The sequence below is a fragment of the Aspergillus pseudonomiae genome, assembly GCF_009193645.1.
Source record: "Aspergillus pseudonomiae strain CBS 119388 unplaced genomic scaffold BDV37scaffold_14, whole genome shotgun sequence".
NCBI classification, from domain to species: domain Eukaryota; kingdom Fungi; phylum Ascomycota; class Eurotiomycetes; order Eurotiales; family Aspergillaceae; genus Aspergillus; species Aspergillus pseudonomiae.
The window spans coordinates 452,567-468,973 of record NW_022476006.1 but is presented as its reverse complement, the minus strand read 5'-3'; the positions used below and the strand labels follow the sequence as shown (position 1 = coordinate 468,973).

The following is a 16,407-nucleotide window of genomic DNA, read 5'->3' as shown; positions in this document are numbered from 1 at the left end:
CCCGAAAAGTACATGATATACATGCGTGACGACCCCAACTGTACATGACTTGGATCTGATTCACTTTATTTTTCTTCTTGCAATCCCCATGTACCGCGTCAATTGAACGACAATGAGCGTCACATTGAAGTTGCACCAGACTGTTATCGCCCGCCGGCCAGGTCTCCGCTGGTCGAGCTTTGTTCTCCGCCGCAGCGCAGCTCCATGGCGTACATACTCCAGTACCCCGGCAGACGACACGCTGCCCTTGAAGGGCGTTCGCGTGCTTGATATGACAAGGGTTTTGGCTGGTGTGCGTATTTCGGATCCTGGTTCTCTATATTATTTCTATATTATTGTTGGGGCACTGGTGCTGACCATGATATAGCCATACTGTACGCAGATTCTTGGAGATTTAGGGTATGTGTGTGATTGTTACCGGTGTTGACTTCAGTTCAGGTGGGTAATGGCTGACTGGACGCCCCGGAATAGAGCAGATGTTATTAAGATTGAACACCCGGTGCGGGGCGATGATACTCGCGCCTGGGGTCCGCCATACGCCAAATACCAGGATGAGTCGCGACAAGGCCCCGGCGAAAGCGCATATTATCTAGGTGTAAGGTCCATCGCCCGTCTCCAGATCCTGTACCCTGTTGACATGGACCGGAGAGCAGGTCAACCGCAACAAGAAGTCTTTAGGACTGTCGTTTCAACACAAGTCAGGCGTGGAGATCCTGCATCGTCTTGCGAAAGAATGCGACGTGCTCGTTGAGAACTACCTCCCCGGAAGTCTGAAGAAATATAACATGGACTACGAAACTCTGCGAGAGATTAACCCTAAGCTGATCTACGCGAGTATCACCGGATACGGGCAGACGGGGCCGTACAGTAACCGGGCTGGATACGATGTCATGGTCGAGGCGGAGATGGGCTTGATGCATATCACTGGGGCCAGGGATGGGGATCCGGTGAAGGTTGGCGTGGCGGTTACGGATCTGACGACTGGGTTGTACACATCTAACGCAATCATGGCGGCGCTGCTGGCTCGCATGAGGACGGGTAAGGGCCAACATATCGATGCTTGCCTGAGCGATTGTCAGGTGGCAACCCTGGCGAATATTGCTAGCTCGGCGTTGATCAGTGGGGAGAAGGATACTGGGAGATGGGGCACCGCGCATCGTGAGTACTGAAGTGTTGAGAGAAAGAGTTGCGAATTCTGACGGCTCTCCAGCTTCCATTGTTCCTTACCGGAGTTATCAGACGCTGGATGGAGACATTCTCTTCGGGGGCGGGAACGACAGACTGTTCGGTGTGTTGTGCGACCGTCTAGGACATCCCGAGTGGAAGACCGATCCCCGGTTTGTAACCAACAGTGACCGTGTCAAGCACCGAGGGGAGATCGACGGCCTCATCGAAGAGAAGGTCAAACAAAAGACCACACAAGAATGGCTGGAGATCTTAGAAGGCAGCGGGATGCCATATGCCGCCGTCAACGATATTCAAGGAACCCTCAACCATTCTCACGGTACGTTCCCATCCACATGACATATTGTCACAGCTGTTACTAAGATCGATGGTACAGTCCAAGCGCGTGGGATGGTTACCGAAGTCGATCATCCAGCATGTGGTCCCATCAAGCTCGTCAACACCCCGATTAAGTATTCCCATGCCACTCCTGGCGTGCGGACGCCGCCCCCAACCCTTGGCCAGCACACGGATGAGATTCTCGGGGAGATTCTCGAATATGGTAAGGATGATATTGCTCGGTTGAAGCAAGATGGTGTAGTGTCATAAAGAGGCGACTGGTTGGCCATCGGCTAGACGTTAAGAGCCGTGATATGCATCGAACACGCGAGTAGCATGTGCAAGGGCTTCACTGCAGCGGTGAGGCCTGCAGAGCTCTGGCACCCGTAGCACCTTTTGTACATAGAGATCGCAACGAGTGAATGAAACGGCCTGCCTGAAAGCATGCTCGACACGCATTCTTGAAGGGATGAATCTCGCTTTCCAGGCGGGGGGTCGCGTCACGTGACGGTATATAAGTTTCAATCTTTGGGTCCGTCGCAGCGCGAATTCTGCGCCGGTTAGGATAATCGATACTCAGAATTCGTGTGGTTAGACCCATTCACCCCGAAAGTCCACGGTGTAATTGTGTCCCACTAGCCAGGGCAGGGGGGCTAATGTCACAGCAACATGGGGTTCTTCCCACGCCGGCGTCTATAGAGCCAGCGCCACCAGCCCACGGAACCTCCTCGGGCTTGCAGACATCGGCTCCCACCCTCGAGCGGGTCTCGCCTTCCCTGTCGCCCTCATTGAAACCTAGCCGCCCACCGAGCGCAATCTCGAGTAAAGTACATATCCCGAAACTGTCTCCCGCGACCACAGAACTTGTGGCTCGGGTCACTGGCCATCGGAAAGGCGAGACGCAGAGGAATGGGACCAAGTTCGTGACGTGGAACCCTCCATCCCTCCATCCAGGCTGGAGTCATCCACGCATCCAACCATCAGGCACCATGAAGGCCTCTTCTACCATCATAGAGCTACCAACCGCTCCGTTCGTGTACTCGAGTCATATGACAACCCCTGCGGTTTCTCAACAGGCTCCTGTTACTGCTCCTCCCACTACATCTCCATCTACACATACATATACACCTCCACTTCCCCAGGGTAGCCATGACAAGCCAACAAGGCTTGTCAACATAGCACCCAAACCCGCCGGGCCGCCTTCAATAGGAGCCCCAGCACCACCGCAAGATTCACTGCCACCACCACTGCCTTCACACCCCCAGCCTATAGCCCCGGCGGCTAAAGATTCACCCCCATCCGCTAAGCGCAAGAGAGCAGCCGTTGGCCCACGCCAACGAAGGAGTACCACCAATGGCACCAAGCGCAAGAAGCGCCGGCGTGGCAACGACAGTGATGGAGAAGACATCATCCGAGCGGGAGACTCGAGCTCCGATGAATCTGACGTTGCGCCGACGGCGACACAAACTAAGTCTGGCCGGCAGGTCAATCGTCCTTCTTTATATGTACCTCCGTCCGCATCCCCAACGGTTGCCAAGGACAGCAGTAACTCGCTGGATACATCGGATAACACTCAACGGCAGGTCGCAGCCGCCCGGAAACGTAAGCGGGTGTATCGCAAGCCGAAGGACGGCATCATCAGTTGTATCCACTGTCAGAGGGGACATAGCCCGCAGAGCAACGCTATTGTCTTCTGCTATGAGTGCCACGCGCCCTGGCATCAGCTGTGCCATGATCCTCCTATTGAGCCGCAGGTGGACACGGTCGCCATGAAGCAAAGACCATGGGTCTGTCGGGAATGCAAGCCCGTGCCGATCACCATCATGCAGCCGACGGTTGTCAGGAGCAATCCTAGCCTCACGGGCCCGTCGTTCGGCCCTCCCGTGCATGCACCACTAATACTGCCCAAGACGGAAGTAGGAGGGGAGGGCTTCTCGGCAGATGAGCGCCGGGGCTTTCTATCCGGCCTGTCGCATGCGACTCTTGTCGAACTGCTGGTCACTTTATCAGACCAGCACCCGGCAGTACCCATGTTTCCTAAGAACCTAAAGACTCTGCAGTCGAAATTCTCGTTCAAGCCAAACACTTTGGCAGTGCCTACTCCATCCTCAACATCCTCGAATACCCCCACGATCACTAACTCGATAAACCACGCTCTAACTAATGGTGTAGACATGGCCCAGCACAAGTCAGGCGTCACTCCCGAGTTCCTGCCAACTCCCTCTTCAGCCCACCAAACACAGCACGACCTGTCCGAAGAATCCGAGTATGAATTCTCAGAGCATCGCCTGTACCCGCGTGCCGGGAACGGATTCCGTCTGTCGACGAAAGCCGACGACGTGGATATCATGTGGGAAGACGTCTCATGTCGCACGTTCAGCTACGCATTACACGGGCCGGCACGGGCTCGAGCGCAGGCGAACGAAGTCGCGCCTATCTGGGGTTCGTGATTGTTTCTTGGGTTCTTTCGTCCATCTTACCTTCGGGTGTATAGTATCGTGATTGTGCTCCTAGTTCCGAGAGCAGGAGTTGGTTGGTCTGGGTTATCGTATCGGTTTTGGAGTCAGGTTATGAATTTTGCGAGTCGTTTGGCGGATTACCCGGGGGGTTTTAGGTTGCATGCCATATTACATTAGATTTATGATGACATTTATGGCCTAGTAGAAGATGATAATAATAATACGAAGCTTCACATTCAACACCTCTTTCACAATAAGTCTACACACCAAGCCAAGTCCAACTATAAACCCCACTACACACAAACACCAACAAGTAAACATGAACATAAACACCACCTACACAAACCCAAACGCACTCTCATCCCACAACCGTCCCCTCGTACGCACCAACTTCCCCCCAGAAACCACCGCCCTCGCCATGCGAGCCGGCGGATCCCAAACCACCTCAGCCACGCTCCTCCGCGGCCTCACAACCCCACCACCGGACTCATCCACATCAAAAAACAACAGTAAATCCGGCCTCCGAATACACAGCCCAGTAGTACCACCCTCGTCCTTCTCGTCCAACCCCATGGCAGCCCTAGCGCGCGTCGAAACACACTCATACAGTAACTCGGCGTCCTCCACCGTCCCGGCCTGGTAAACGCCAACCCCCAAACAGGCTAATCCGAGTGGATCGACAGATCCCCACGGCGTGAATGCGTTGCCGACGTTGTTCACCCCCAGAACGACGTCGAGACCATATCGTCTAATCAGCTCGGGGACTCGTAACGTGCCGCGGACTGTATCGCCGTGCTTTGAAGTACAACAAGAACCAGAACCAGAACCAGAACCAGGAGAAACAGGGGAAGAAGGAGGAGAAACACAGCAAGAAGACGAGAGGGGAGGCGAAGCCATATACAAATCACTGGTGGGCAGACCCACAAAACTAACGGGCAAAGCATGGTCCCCGGTCCCAATCTCCGTGGTTAGTCGTTCCCATTCATCGTCCCTGAACAGGGTGAATCGTGTACAGTGGCCCAACATGACCCTCTTGTTCGTCCGAGATTGGGTCCACCCGATGTCCCGTAAACATTGCAGGACGAACCCGACCAAGGCGCCCTTGGTCGGATCGAGGTGGTAGTCGAGGTGGAAATCGACATGTTTGTGCGTTTGCCAGGCGGTGGTGATGGCCCATTGGATGTTTTGTTTGGCGGTCTCGAGATCGGCTTCTACGTAGGGCGTGACGCCGATGACATCCAGGTGGGCCCCGTGGTCTGTCAAGGCGCAGTGCATGAGGTCGCGGTTGGCTTGGGCGTGTGGGCCGGAGAAGAGCGGGTCTTGGGCGAATGCTACGAGCTGGATGTGGCAGTGGTTGCGCCAGGAGTGTTTGAGTTGGATGCCGGTGGTGAGGCACTTATGCTGAACGGTGGTGTCGATCTCGATGAAGGCGCGCAGGGCGGTTACGCCGTTGAGGAGGGATTCGGATAAGAGCCATTCGCCGCGGCGGTGGAGGTCGGGCTCGGTGAAGGTGGATTTGGCCTGGGTGGTTAGACTCAGGGCTTCTTGGAAGGAGCCTGTCTGGGGGTGGATGGTGGTGGAGTTGAGGATGTAGGCTTTGTCGAGGTGGATGTGGGGGTGGGTGAGGGCCGGCAGGGCCAGAGGAGGAGGATAAGATGTGTTAGGGGAGGCGTTCGATTGAGAGTGGGGGACTATGGAGCTGAGGGTGTGTTCGCTGGAGACGGTGAGGTCGTATGTTATTGGATTTGAACTGTGGGAGTATAGACGGACGTTGGAAATAGTTTGGATTTCGGGGGAGAGCTGCGGTGGCGACATCTTGCATGTAGTTTGGGGACGGTCGATCGAGATAGTAGGGCTCTACTCTACTTCTATAGAAACCGGTTGCGATCAGAGACATGATGGCGCTGCGGGGAAGCAGGCAAACCCAATCATATGAATATGAATAATCGCATCCATTGCTAGTAGACTATGAATACATACGGCTAAAAGTATTCCGGCAGCGGAGGTCTCCGGCACTTGAGTTATCTGGTTCATGCTCCTTATCTTCTCCATACCTGTTTATCAAGGGCGCTATTCAAGCGCCAGCTCCATGATCTGCCAGCGTGGGGCACGCAACCAGTCGAAATCTTCATGTCGTTCCGGGCGTACACACAATCCGATCCGCCGGAAGACCGGCGTCGCATCCGTGGTGGTCCTCGGATCCCCCCTCAGAAGGAGCCCTGATCGATGGGTGATGGGGAGTAAGATGCTATCCTCGGGGAAGATAGCATCAGAGTCCAGGTGGATCGCTGGATCCGCTGGATTTGTGTTTCTGGATTGTTCGCTCAACCGCCCTGCGTTCATGAGCACCCTTCCTTTGATGACGATTCGGCCCGATAACACTCGACCGTACTTGTTCACCGGATCCTCCAAGGTCGTTGATGCCTCTCGCACCTTGCATGGGTAAGTTCTTTGGGGTGGCCATGTCATTCTTGCCGACCAACTGGCATCGTCGTCTTCGAATTCAAAATCAATCGGACCGTCCCACGAGGCCCAAGACCAGGACGGCCCATCAATGCGTCGATCGGGGCCGATAGAGTTACCCACACGGTACCAGAGGAGGCCACGGTATAGATCGCATCTCCATATTCCTCCGAGATAAGGTCCGAGATGATGGCCTGGGAAACCTTCTTCGAAGACGGCAGCCAACCCGGAGATGGCTGGAAGCTTGTCCTCTGCAGCGTATGTCAGGGTGCGCCTGGTATAGGTTTGCACCATCTGACGCCATTGACGTAAAGTGAGCTTCGAATTCGAGCATGGATAGCCAGACATCAAGGGCTTGTCGAATTCTTCCCCGGAAAATCCAAAGGGCCTGTCGTTTCTCGCCCACATTTCCGCACACTTCCAGACCAAATGGTGTTGTCCACAGTACAGGCGTCGTCGGGAGAGCTGCTCCTCTTGGTAAATCCAACCTCGTGTTTGAGTGACGCCTTCGAGCTCGTAGACATCCGCGAGTCCCCCATCCTCCTCATGGACATACATTTGTCCCTCGACCCGGCATGCATAGTCCACTAGATTAGTAGGTACGTACGCCGTGGTGCATTGTCCAATGCCGTTTGCTGATGTAAAGGCGTTGATGGTGATATCGGCGTGTCGGTAAACATCGCCCATCTTTGCAGATTCCTTGGCCCAGTCGTGGTCATCATCCTGGAGGATACAAAGGGCGTCAATCCAGATATACTGGAGTCCAATCCCGATGGCGATTTCAAATGCTTCACGAAATGTGCGTGATAGCTCTGAAATATCGATCCCCTTCTTGAGGAGTTCCAGGTTTTGTGTGGTGAGTCTTAAGGAGGTTGAAGAAGACCAGCGATGACTGAGAGCAGCGTAGCGGGCCTCTTCCCCGCTTGTAGCAAGCAGCCTGGCTTTCAACTCTTCCCGGATTACCTGGAGTTGAATGACCCTGGTTGGGAGTACGCAACCAGTGCGTCTGCAGGACAGGTGAGATTGATCACATATCGAGATCCAATGCCGAGATCCAATGCCTGGCGAAGTCACTCGTACGCCCTTCAGATCGAACCGTGGGTGGCAGAGGATTTTCCGCGCGTTGTGCAAAGGAGACCGAAAGCTTAGCAGGTTCGCAGCCTGGGGCTCCGAGCAAAAGCACCCATCTGCCAGCTTCCATACGGTGTGATACGTAGGTGACTGCATCCAATTGATCGAGGTCCCATCTCTTTTGCGCTGACTCGATTCTGCTTTTCCATTCGGTGCTCGCCTTGTCGAAGCTCAGGTGATATTCTTGCCATCGAGGTATGTGCACTGTCCTCTCTCCACGGCTAAACATGGCAACGCAGATTAAAGCGCATAGATGACAGCCTTCATATGCCGACTTGAGATGGCTATACATTGTACTGAGCCGACGTCGTTGGTGCCTCGGTAGCCAGCTGCCTTTCCCATGGTGCATTTGCTTCCAGAGAGATGCCCAGGGAAAGGCTTGGCATGTTGAGCAGAGTCGATCAATGTTCTGGGTTGCCCTCAGAGCAGGCGGCATGCTTTGGTTCCTTTCAGGTAGTGATATAGTCCATCTCTCGGCGTGTAGCCATGTGAACATCTGCTGGACAGGGTCAAGTGCTTCTGTGGACACTTGAAGCCGCAAGGGTCCTTCCTCTGACTGCTCGGGAGGATCAAGTGTTCCTTGGAGCATTTGAGGCTCTGAAGACCCTTGGTCTGCCTGGCAAAGGCCTTTGGGCATTCGAGGTTGCGAAGGTCCAGGATCCATCTTGTGGAAATGGTGGAGAAGAGGTCTTGTGTTGGATGGAGTCAACTGGATTAGTCTAGACAGCTCCAAAGTACCGTGCGGTGTGAGTAAAAGATAACAGAGGGTGATAATCAATGAGTGTTAAGGATAGAGAGAGGATATCTGATGGTTCAGTAATGAATAGGGTGGTGTGTGGGAGATTGTAAAGAGGTAAAGCAATCAATTGACGGGGGAAGTCCAATTCAGTGGCCGGGCGAGAGACACGCTGGAAGGAAGGTACGATCTTCGCCATGGTCAGCATTGGAAACTACAACTGGAAAGAACTCGCCCTCAAGAAGAAAAGAAGCAGTCCTCACATCATTTACGTACATCAGAACCTGTCACTCCCAGGGACTTGCTTAGCGATCTGCAAGGAGAGTTTTTATAGGGTAGGTTTGGTTTTTTTGTTGCTTTGTATTATATCAGAACATCTCTAAATCTCAGTCTCGGAACAGAATGTTCGGAGACAAGAGTCTTCGGCCGTGTTGGCCTTGTAACTGGTTTTCGCTGAAGCGCCCCATGATGATATACATTATACTTCATATAGGTGGTGTTATTATTGCAGACGGTAATCTGGTTGACGTCTCTTAGGGTTCTGGTTCTGGAAACTTAGGTCATTATATCGTAGACCTACCACTAGTACTAGATATGGTTATTCCAATGGAACCTTCACCTATTAAATTCACAGTCTTACTAAACTTGATCACTTACCTTGTCTTCTTTATTCTCTACTTTCTACTTTTATTCATCTACTTTATCATGTCTCTGGGAAGTCCGTCCAGCGAGCTCTCTACAATGGAGAGTGTCTCTTCTATTGCCCCCAAATCTCTTAAACCACTCGCCACTGCCCAGAAGTTATTTTATACTTTAAAGAAGAGGATACTAGATACAAACGGACCTTCCTACTTTGAACTTGGTGTTATGTCCCCCGAAACGGGCCACCTGGTGGCAAGAAGCCTATGTGAAGACGGAAATGTGGAGAGGAAGAGTATAGCCTATCTCATTTGACCCTATCGTTCAAATATTGTCGATAAACATGCCATCCGCCGCCCATGAAGCTGTGCACGACTGGGTTGGAGATGAAGTCAGAACCTGCAGCTTAGATAACAGCTTCTTTACTTTTACTGAGCCGCGGGGTATTTCAGTTTACGGGCCCAGGCGTACGAAAGTCGATACTCTCTATGACTGAGATATACTGATGACAGATATAGGTTATGATAACTTTCCAGTACCATGGAACAACATGTACAAAGGACCCGATGCTGCGATTGTCTTAACAGGAGCACCTATGCCTATGATTACAGTAGAAGTAGGCTATACCGAGTCATGGCCAAAACTCCTGTAAGACAAGGACCTATGGATCAATTGGGGAGCACCTCATGTAAATGCGGTACTTCTGGTTAAATGGAACATCCGCAAGAATAACCAGGTGGCTGGCTTTCTCGAACTACATCGTCCTGGGATACCCCCTGTTTGTCTAGTAAGTATTGGTTAATTATTATAAATCCTTCTGATAGCTGTATTGCTTAGAAAGCGGGTATTCAGTGGTCTCTATTCCAGACGATATTGGAGCCCCCGCTCAAACACTCACCTGGCAGCGCCAGGCCTTTGAACCAGTGGGTCAGGTACCACCTGGGAGAAATCCTAATGACATATGCCTATGGGATCTAGATAATCTTTGAGATAGAACACGTAGCACTATGACTGGGGAGGGCTTATCACCAGCGACATAGCCCAAATCGAATCATTATTATCGTTGAGCATTAGTATCAAATATAGGATTTAGTTGTTTTGAAAGAGTTGTGAGGCTATTTGCAATTGCGAGGATAATGTGTCACATCATCAATCCTCCAGGTTCAATATTTCTCTATACCTCTCTCCCAAACAAGGAGCAAGCAATGTTTTCTCAAACGCATCCAACTTCCTCAAGACCCGCCCGTTCTCAAAAGCCCTTGCAAAGTCTCCATAAAGCACTGTGTCGGAGCCCAAGCGATGCGACTGGGCCAGCCACGAAGCATCCGTAGCCACATCCCACAGAGCAGCCCCAGAAGTGAAGGGCAGGACACTCAATGCACGAACAGTCGTACAATGCCCCACCTTCAGTACGGAGTACAGCCCTTCAATCAGTATAGAAACGATAACAGTTCTGCGAACACTCTCCGCAAGGATCCATTCCCTCCATGTAGGTGCGGGGCCTAGTTCGCTGGCACGAACTTGCAACCGCATGGTCCAGGCTCGCAGCGTATCCATATTCTGTTCCGCTAGAGAGCGCTGGCGGATGTCGCCGTCGAAAAGCTGGATGATGTGGAATATCAGTAAGGCCTGTACTGCCGCGAGAAACTCTTCGAGGGTATTCTCTGGGTGATGCTGGTTCAAGAGATTGGCCGTTTTGGCTTCCAGGATACGGAATATCGTCTCTTCTGTTTCTGGTGTTCTGTTATAATAGGACACGGACACGGTGAAGGCATCTTGGATTGCTTCGGGGAGGTATACGTCGTATAAGCGATGGTGGATGAATGGAGCTTTCCGGGAGCGAGCAAACGCCCGTGGATAGCTCTTGATGCTTTGTAGAAGCTGCTTCGTGGACCATTTGTCGATAGCTGAGGTCTCTGGGAAATAGCCAGCTGGGAGCAATGTTGGGACAGCGAGTAAAGGAGGGCTAGACGTAAGCCACGAGGCCATCAAGTCCGTGTCAGTGAATAAAGTGAAGTCATCTGACAGAAGGGCTGCAGGAATATCATCCACTAAGGGTGGTGATGATGACGACGGTAGAAGTCTGGGAGACTGCCGTCTTTGCTGTTCTCTGATGTAGATGCATTCCAGCCCTCGGGCGAGACACCGTGAGCACTGCGGAGTTTGGCGGTCGCAGCGCCGCTTCCCTACAGCGCATGCGATGCAGGACTTCTGCCGAGAACGATTAGAAGGTAATGTGCGGGGCATTTCTTCGAGTCTTGGTTAATTGTGAGGTTGACAGGAACTATGACGCATAAAATCGCGGCTGAGGACCAAACTCCGCAGCAAAGTCCGCTGCCCCCACTGTGAAGTCCGCAGGGCTGCCCATTGGTATTGGGTGCTTCAATCCGCAGGCTTATGGGATCATGGATTGTATTAGTCAAGTCCGCAGGCAACATGGGATTTTGTCGTGACGTATGGGGTGTGATGAACGTACATAAAAGGCGTTGTTGCCCTGAGTCTGAAGGATCCTTGGTACATTCCAACAAGAAACATCTCTTCCACTACAATGGCCATCACTGAACTCATTTTCCCAGCGATCAAGACTGATCCAGACTCGCTCAGAGAAATCGAGCAAGACTGGCCCATAATCAGTAAAAGATTGACACACCCTAATCCTGGCTTGCTTAATGCCTATCGCGGCTTTCTCCTCACTGAAAACGGAAAAGATGTGAGAAATGCTCACAGAGAGTTTCTTCTATTCGGTGAGTGTGCTTGGCTTACCATCTGGAAAGGTTTTGGATTGATTTGGCTATAGAGTGGGTTAAAGCGGAATGCTTCCATGCCTTCATCAAGTCCGACCAATTCGGCAGCTTTGCTACTTCAATCAAGCATCTGGTGAATGGGCCGCCGATGCTACAACTCTTTGAAACCAACATCAGCCCGAGAAAGGCAGCTTCGGCCTCCGTTGTTGAGATCATTCGCTTGAGTATCTCGACCCCTGAGAACGTCGAGATATCAACACAGGCATGGGAACGGATCTCTCGCTTTCTTAGTGGGAAGGCTTCCATCACGTACGGACCAAGTTCCAATCTTGAGAATGATGTCGTTGCCGGTATTATAGGATGGCATGACACAGAGGTAAGACCGAGCTATGTTTATTCCTTTGATCTACTGCACCAGAGCACTTTGCTTACATTGAACAGACTCGGTCTCAGGCAATCCAAGACTCCGAGTACACAGAAGCGCTCAACATACTACAGTCCCTGGGAGATGTCAATCGTATTACCGTCGATATCGCTGCAATGGAACTACCACCGCTGTGAAGTATACTTGATGAAGTGGAAGTAGTCTATATATCGGCAGCATCTTAATCATCTTTCTATATATCATATCTTCACTCTTGTTTTGCTCATGTTTGGCAGTATCTACAATAACCTACAATCAAATACTATGTTTCTAGTCTGCGATATAATACTACAGTGTAATAGAGCCCTGTTTCTGGGACTCTGGAGTAGTATAGAACAATACTATATTCAAGTAATAGAAGTATCAGAGAGACAGTTGTCAAATAATAGATATCTATGAAATAACACATTATATATATAGCTATATACTTATTACACAGTTATAACCCCAAGTAATCTAATCAAAAATTAGATTAGGGCGAATCAGACATATAAGCCAGAGCCTGGAAGCTCCTGTGCCCTGTCAGCAAGGGGAAGACATGGCGATATTTAGTACTACACAACATGGGTCTAGAGCCAATGAATGAAACGCAAGACTTAGTCTGAAACATTGGGAATAGTTATTGCAAATATAAGAGGTCGTAGGTCTAAATCTGAGGTCCTTGTGCACCGCAGATATGTGGTGGGTTTCACAGCATGCGCAGTGGGCCCTTGCTATCACAGTATCACTTTGGAGCACTTGTATAATAGTAACACGTAGTGCGACTTTGTAAAATATAGGGTAACAAATTGTGTATCCTAAAAGGTTAAAATAGTGGTCTAATGGGACTTGTAAGCTGTGGACAATGGCAATGTCTGTGTGTCTATTGACGTGAGATGATATAGATATATATAGACAGCAATTGTCTGATCCTAACCTCGAGAAAGTCAAATTCTAGGTAGAAAACTCAACTAAAAGAATAGCCCAAATACCCACAACCCAAGTAATCCCTTTTCAAACCTCCTATCCCTTCTATCTATGGCAGTAAGCGTTGTTGCGATCCAACCTCGCGGTACCTGAATCTACCCCAAACGGTATAGCGCCATCCATCCAACACTTTATCTCCAGACACAAACAACCTAGGTCACTTCTTTATCAACAGACCCAAACCCACCCACTACCAGGACAAACAAAACACCAACAATGCCCCCCAAACCCCAATAAACATTTCAACAAACCAAACCCCATATACCCAAAATGCCCCCAACCAAACGCATCCTCACGACCGCCGCCCCGCGCACCACCGCATCGCAAACCCCGAAATGGCACTCCGCACTAACGCTCGACCTCGTCCTCAGCGTCCTACGTCGCACAATCCTACACCCCTGGCCGGCCTGGATTCTGGTGCTCAGTCTGCGCGCCCAGGTTACACCGGTCACTGACCTGGCGTTTATTATCGCAACTGGGTATGCGGTTTTGGTGACGCTGGTTGCGATTGCTGGGGTGGTGAATGCGCGAGTTGCGTATGGGTTGCCGAGGACGGTGGAGTTGGGTGAGGAGGTGGTTGTTATTACTGGGGGGGCGAGTGGGTTGGGGTTGTTGATTGCGGAGATCTATGCGATGAGGGGCGTTGGTGTGGCGGTTTTGGATTTGAAGGATGAGAGGGAGGTCGAGCTCTGTGAGGGCGTGGAGTATTATACTTGTGATGTTGGGAGCAGGGAGGCGTTGAAGGGTGTGCTTGTGAGGATTGAGAAGGAGGTTGGTTTCCCTTCTACTTTTTCTTCTTCTTCTGCTTGGATTTGCTTTTATCTACTTGGTGCATGTCTCGAGTAGAGGGTTACTGGAATTGTGGTATTCGTTCCTATTTACAAAATGCTGATTCCCCGACAGTTAGGTACCCCTACAGTTCTTATTAACTGTGCTGCGGCGCGCATCAACGGTCTGCCGCTTTTGTCGCTCTCCGCCGAGGCGTTCCAGAAAACCATCCAGACCAACTTGTTCGCGGTGTTCCATACCTGCCAGACGTTCCTGCCTCGCATGCTGGCTGCTCCGAATGGCGGTACGATCGTGAATGTCAGTTCGGTCTTGGGCCAGTTGTGTCCGGCGGGCCTGGCGGATTACTCGACCAGCAAGGCCGGCCTGAGTGCACTCCATCGGACGTTAGAGGCGGAGCTTCGTGTGTCGGGAGATGATGAGAAGGTGAAAATGATCTTGGTTGAGCCGGGGCAAGTAGCGACACCATTATTTGCATCGGTCAAGACACCAAACAAGTTCATCGCCCCCGTTCTCGAACCGGTCCATGTTGCTCGGGAAATCGTTTCTGCGATAGAGGAAGGAAGAGGGGGTGTCATCCGACTGCCCGCGTACGCCACGATGGTGAACTGGTATGCGGTGTTGCCTGCAGGCTTACAGCGTCTTGCCCGGTTCTTGAGCGGAGTCGACCATGCGGTAGCGCCAACAACAACCCAGAAATCGCATGATGAACCAAAAGCAGCGAAAACGGAATGAGGTAACGTGCCGCCGGGTTGAACGCAGACGTCCATGGAAATAAAAAGTCTGCACGATGTATATAAGTTGTCTTCCGAACCAATCCCACAGATGACCGGATATGGTATATCTCCATCCCCAGAGAAAGCGCGGTGCCTACTGCTCCGAGGTCAAGATCATCTTCTGGCGCTCGCTCTGTCTTGGTTTCAGTTTGTCCTTCCTGGTGTGCTTCCGGATGTTCTCTTGGCGTCTCTTGATCGCATTGAGCTCCTCTCTCTTGATCTCGCCGGCCTTCTTGATAGGCATTGGCACGTGACGCTGGCGCTTGATTCTTCTGATCTGGGGCATGTGTGAGTATCTTTGGATCAAGGCCTGATCATACTCTAGCTTGGCCCGTTGACGGGCGCTCTTGATACCGCTGCGATCGGAGGCATTGGCACGCCAGAGTCGAATATTGCCGTCATCCGACCCGGACAGAATGTATTTATTGTCGGGTGTGAACTTAACGGAGAAGACACTGTATCCTGTTAGCAACATTGTTTGCTTCGGTGTGAGCCACATATACGTACCGTTGCATTCTCTTCGTGTGGTAAATATCGCGCGAGCGACCCTCGGTTCTGTTCCATACACGGATCGTCCTGTCATATGAAGCCGTCACCAACTCTTCACCTGTCGGACTGAATTCAACATCCATGACCGCCGCCACGTGATCCTTCAGCACGTTCAATGCACGATCCATCTTCCTCATATCGAATATGTAGGCGTTGTGATCTTCGTTGGCAACCGCGAAGTTGAATGCTTCCATGGGGTTCCACGTGATAGCGTTCGACGCCAGTCGTAGGACAAGCTTGTGGAGCGGGGACGAAGTTCGGAGATCATACATGATGATAGAGCGGTCGATACCGGTCGATGCCAAGATCGACGTCTCCGTCTGGTTGAAGGCAATTGATGTGATGGTGTCGATGCTGGTAGGCCAGTTGAGGGTCTGGGAGGCCGTAGACGAAGGCCGAGAGAGATCGTAGATTTGGATCTGAGACGATGACGACGCAGCAAAGGATGGGAGATGTCTATGGTGGGACAGACTGGTGAAAGCACCCTGGCCCAAATAAGTCGCGAGAGGTGGAGCATCGGACGTCGAGTTGTACGGATCAAACAGCTTGACGGTCTTGTCGGCCGCGCAAGAAAGCAACTTCCGATCCGGAGTCCAGCACACGTCCTTGACAATGTTCTCATGGGCTTGTGTGTTCCAGACCTCGCCCTGGGTCGTTAGATCCCAGACCTTGACCACTCCATCACCACTGCCACTGGCGAAACGTTCCAACGAGCCTGGATCTTTGGCCATCGAGTATACACCGTCCACGTGGCCATCACCAATCTGAGCCAAGAAAGGCGCGGCGAAAAGACGTTCTAGCTTGGTGGCATTGAGAGCTCGGGTATATTCTCGAGCCCGTTCGAATGGATGTTGCGCCGGGTCAAGGTTTCGGGGCTGTCGAACGACAGCTGATCCCGGAGCCTGCTGCGAGGCAGTGGAGCGAGAAAGAGCTTTGATTTTCTAGCAGTAGAATAAGTATTATTTTCGCCTGAAATATGTAGAAATTTGCACTTACCATGACGCTCTTACTGTGTTATACAACAAAACGGGGAAAAGAAGAAAATGTTTTGGCGGCGGACATAAAAAATCCAGATACTTTTTTTTGGCGGGTAATAGTGGTTCTGGTTGGTTCGCCAACCCGCGGGCGGTGAGGGGCGGCTGTAGCTTGGACGGTCTCCAACAGTGACGATACCTCTGGTGACTTATCCTCATCAGCAAGACATCTCACATCCCCTCCACCTTGAACCCGT

At 51.6% G+C, this 16,407-nt stretch overlaps 8 protein-coding genes across 8 annotated transcripts; 4 read left to right on the top strand and 4 right to left on the bottom strand.

Annotated features, from left to right (window-relative positions):
• Positions 1–112: 112 nt before the first annotated feature.
• Positions 113–1,773, top strand: BDV37DRAFT_280559 (CaiB/BaiF CoA transferase family protein; the record flags this gene model as incomplete). The annotated part of the gene is made up of 6 exons (XM_032086602.1): positions 113–292; positions 368–399; positions 472–595; positions 654–1,158; positions 1,211–1,504; positions 1,562–1,773. 6 exons carry the CDS (start codon positions 113–115, stop codon positions 1,771–1,773), a joined length of 1,347 nt encoding a protein of 448 aa, XP_031944272.1.
• Positions 1,774–1,991: 218 nt separating this feature from the next.
• On the top strand, positions 1,992–4,129 carry BDV37DRAFT_242237 (uncharacterized protein). The gene has a single exon (XM_032081292.1). The coding sequence runs from the start codon at positions 2,160–2,162 to the stop codon at positions 3,951–3,953; it is 1,794 nt and encodes a 597-aa protein (XP_031944271.1). The 5' UTR covers positions 1,992–2,159; the 3' UTR covers positions 3,954–4,129.
• Positions 4,130–4,287: 158 nt separating this feature from the next.
• On the bottom strand, positions 4,288–6,075 carry BDV37DRAFT_242236 (putative zinc metallopeptidase). The gene is made up of 2 exons (XM_032081291.1): positions 5,943–6,075; positions 4,288–5,830 (listed from the first exon to the last, which is right to left on the bottom strand). Exon 2 carries the CDS (start codon positions 5,775–5,777, stop codon positions 4,299–4,301), a length of 1,479 nt encoding a protein of 492 aa, XP_031944270.1. The 5' UTR covers positions 5,778–5,830; positions 5,943–6,075; the 3' UTR covers positions 4,288–4,298.
• On the bottom strand, positions 6,033–8,220 carry BDV37DRAFT_291633 (heterokaryon incompatibility protein-domain-containing protein; the record flags this gene model as incomplete). Its single annotated transcript, XM_032088994.1, has 3 exons — positions 6,033–7,404; positions 7,457–7,777; positions 7,847–8,220. The coding sequence occupies 3 exons, from the start codon at positions 8,218–8,220 to the stop codon at positions 6,033–6,035; spliced, it is 2,067 nt and encodes a 688-aa protein (XP_031944269.1).
• A 1,731-nt stretch (positions 8,221–9,951) lies between these two features.
• On the bottom strand, positions 9,952–11,418 carry BDV37DRAFT_242233 (Zn(II)2Cys6 transcription factor domain-containing protein). The gene has a single exon (XM_032081290.1). It carries the CDS (start codon positions 11,176–11,178, stop codon positions 10,081–10,083), a length of 1,098 nt encoding a protein of 365 aa, XP_031944268.1. The 5' UTR covers positions 11,179–11,418; the 3' UTR covers positions 9,952–10,080.
• On the top strand, positions 11,419–12,380 carry BDV37DRAFT_242232 (uncharacterized protein). Its single transcript, XM_032081289.1, has 3 exons — positions 11,419–11,675; positions 11,729–12,051; positions 12,117–12,380. The coding sequence occupies exons 1-3, from the start codon at positions 11,480–11,482 to the stop codon at positions 12,234–12,236; spliced, it is 639 nt and encodes a 212-aa protein (XP_031944267.1). The 5' UTR covers positions 11,419–11,479; the 3' UTR covers positions 12,237–12,380.
• Positions 12,381–13,300: 920 nt separating this feature from the next.
• On the top strand, positions 13,301–14,827 carry BDV37DRAFT_47219 (uncharacterized protein). Its single transcript, XM_032090721.1, has 2 exons — positions 13,301–13,836; positions 13,969–14,827. The coding sequence occupies exons 1-2, from the start codon at positions 13,336–13,338 to the stop codon at positions 14,584–14,586; spliced, it is 1,119 nt and encodes a 372-aa protein (XP_031944266.1). The 5' UTR covers positions 13,301–13,335; the 3' UTR covers positions 14,587–14,827.
• On the bottom strand, positions 14,654–16,212 carry BDV37DRAFT_47203 (rRNA-processing protein SOF1). Its single transcript, XM_032090720.1, has 3 exons — positions 16,173–16,212; positions 15,135–16,117; positions 14,654–15,082 (listed from the first exon to the last, which is right to left on the bottom strand). The coding sequence occupies exons 1-3, from the start codon at positions 16,173–16,175 to the stop codon at positions 14,722–14,724; spliced, it is 1,347 nt and encodes a 448-aa protein (XP_031944265.1). The 5' UTR covers positions 16,176–16,212; the 3' UTR covers positions 14,654–14,721.
• Between the last annotated feature and the right edge of the window lie 195 nt (positions 16,213–16,407).

Excerpts from the sequence above, each read along its gene's own strand:
- BDV37DRAFT_242237 (XM_032081292.1), top strand. The coding sequence starts at position 2,160 with ATGTCACAGCAACATGGGGTTCTTCCCACGCCGGCGTCTATAGAGCCA.
- BDV37DRAFT_242236 (XM_032081291.1), bottom strand. The coding sequence starts at position 5,777 with ATGTCGCCACCGCAGCTCTCCCCCGAAATCCAAACTATTTCCAACGTC.
- BDV37DRAFT_242233 (XM_032081290.1), bottom strand. The coding sequence starts at position 11,178 with ATGCCCCGCACATTACCTTCTAATCGTTCTCGGCAGAAGTCCTGCATC.
- BDV37DRAFT_242232 (XM_032081289.1), top strand. The coding sequence starts at position 11,480 with ATGGCCATCACTGAACTCATTTTCCCAGCGATCAAGACTGATCCAGAC. Across the intron at positions 11,676-11,728 it reads CAGAGAGTTTCTTCTATTCG|AGTGGGTTAAAGCGGAATGC; the intron begins GTGAGTGTGCTT and ends ATTTGGCTATAG. Across the intron at positions 12,052-12,116 it reads TAGGATGGCATGACACAGAG|ACTCGGTCTCAGGCAATCCA; the intron begins GTAAGACCGAGC and ends TACATTGAACAG.
- BDV37DRAFT_47219 (XM_032090721.1), top strand. The coding sequence starts at position 13,336 with ATGCCCCCAACCAAACGCATCCTCACGACCGCCGCCCCGCGCACCACC. Across the intron at positions 13,837-13,968 it reads TTGTGAGGATTGAGAAGGAG|TTAGGTACCCCTACAGTTCT; the intron begins GTTGGTTTCCCT and ends ATTCCCCGACAG.
- BDV37DRAFT_47203 (XM_032090720.1), bottom strand. Across the intron at positions 15,083-15,134 it reads CACACGAAGAGAATGCAACG|TGTCTTCTCCGTTAAGTTCA; the intron begins GTACGTATATGT and ends AACAGGATACAG.